Genomic DNA, 1,461 nt, shown 5'->3' with positions numbered 1-1,461 from the left:
GACTGACTGACTGACTGACTAACGACAAGTAACGAACGAACGAACGAACGAACTAACGAACGAACTTACTAACTAACTAACTAACTAACTAACTAACTAACTGACTGACTGACTAACCAACTAGCTAACTGACTAACTAGCTAACTAACTAACTAACTGACTGACTAACTAACTAACTAACTAACCTCGTGCCTGGACAGCAGCCTGAAGGCGGGGGCGCGTGGGATGAGACACTTGTACTCAGCGGTGTACTCCGAGGTCCTCAGCACGTTGTTCTTCAACGTCTGGTTGTCTCGCTTCTGCCGCAGCTGGTCCATGTTTGGGTACTCGCTGGAATGTCTGGAGGGGGAGAGAAGAAATTATGGTCGCTTTTCAGCACAACAAGGGGGCGGTTTTGAGAAAATATCGAAGGTAAAGTTTTGCCCCTTGTTCAAAATGGATGAATAGATAAATAAATGAATTTAAAAAACAACAACAATCAAACAAACAATCAAAGAAATAAATGAATGGATTACATAAATAAATAAATAAATAAATAAATAAATAAATAAATAAATAAATAAACGACGTGTGGCACCCACCTGTAGGTCAGCTGTAGCGGCACCCCGCTGTAGACATGGCGGATGTTATGGTCAAGGATCTCGTGGAAGGTCAAGCTGAAGGACATGGTGCTGAGTGGTACTGGTAGTGGTGAGTGGGTGGTTGTGGCAGTGGTGAGTGGGGGGTAGTGGTGAGTGGTTGTGGTAGTGGTGAGTGGGTGGTAGTGGTGAGTGGGTGGTAGTGGTGAGTGGTTGGTAGTAGTGGGTGGTGAGTGGGTGGTAGTGGTGAGTGGGATCTGGCGGGAACTTCGATTCTTGTTTGGCCAGAAGTCAAGTCTGAAGAATGACTGTTGATCTTTCAATAACTTGTCTGTCGTTCTTGCTTTGTTTTTTTTAGTGTTTTTTTTTCTTTTGTTTTGTTTAAAAGAATATATTTTTAAAATCAAGTTACCAGTTTTGCGAGCTGTCAGTTGCGGGTTGTTCTTTTTTTTTCTTTTCTTTTTTAAAGTTTGATTTTTATTTATTTGTTTCTTCTTTAAAGGGTAACCTGAGAATATTCAGTTGCAGTTTTTAAAAACGTTTTTTTATTGTTCTGATTTGTGAAAACTGCAGAAGGAAAATAGGATTAAGTTTTCTAGGATCTCTGTTCGAGTGTCTCTCCTGCAACGACCTCCTTTGTGTTTTGTTTGTTTGTCTGTTCAATCTATTTTTAGTGGGCTAGCGAAGTCTTGGTCACCAGCAGCAAGTCTGAAGGATGAATACAAAATTCAAAATAAATAATCAACCAGCAAATCAAGCAACCAATCAACCAATCAATCAATCAATCAATGAACCAATCAATCAATCAATCAATCAATCAATCAATCAATCAATCAATCAATGTATCAATCAATCAATCAATCAATCTCTCTTTATGTTTATA

General features: G+C 39.4%; 1 protein-coding gene and 1 long non-coding RNA gene across 2 annotated transcripts in view; both read right to left on the bottom strand.

Moving 5' to 3' along the window:
• Positions 1-185: 185 nt before the first annotated feature.
• LOC106012206 lies at positions 186-745 on the bottom strand (the record flags this gene model as incomplete). Its single annotated transcript, XM_013084400.1, is given in 2 exon segments — positions 186-339; positions 582-745. Coding segments are annotated over 2 exon segments (240 nt in total), but the record flags the coding sequence as incomplete, so codon positions are not given.
• A 227-nt stretch (positions 746-972) lies between these two features.
• The window catches only part of LOC118477914, a 19,769-nt gene continuing 19,280 nt past the window's right edge, over positions 973-1,461 (bottom strand). The window contains exon 2 of the long non-coding RNA XR_004858690.1: positions 973-1,286. This is a non-coding gene — a long non-coding RNA (uncharacterized LOC118477914). The remainder of the gene's footprint in view (positions 1,287-1,461) is intronic.

The sequence above is a fragment of the Aplysia californica genome, unplaced genomic scaffold (assembly GCF_000002075.1).
Source record: "Aplysia californica isolate F4 #8 unplaced genomic scaffold, AplCal3.0 scaffold00290, whole genome shotgun sequence".
NCBI lineage: Eukaryota > Metazoa > Mollusca > Gastropoda > Aplysiida > Aplysiidae > Aplysia > Aplysia californica.
The sequence above is the reverse complement of the archived record's forward strand: the minus strand, read 5'-3'. Positions and strand labels throughout refer to the sequence as shown.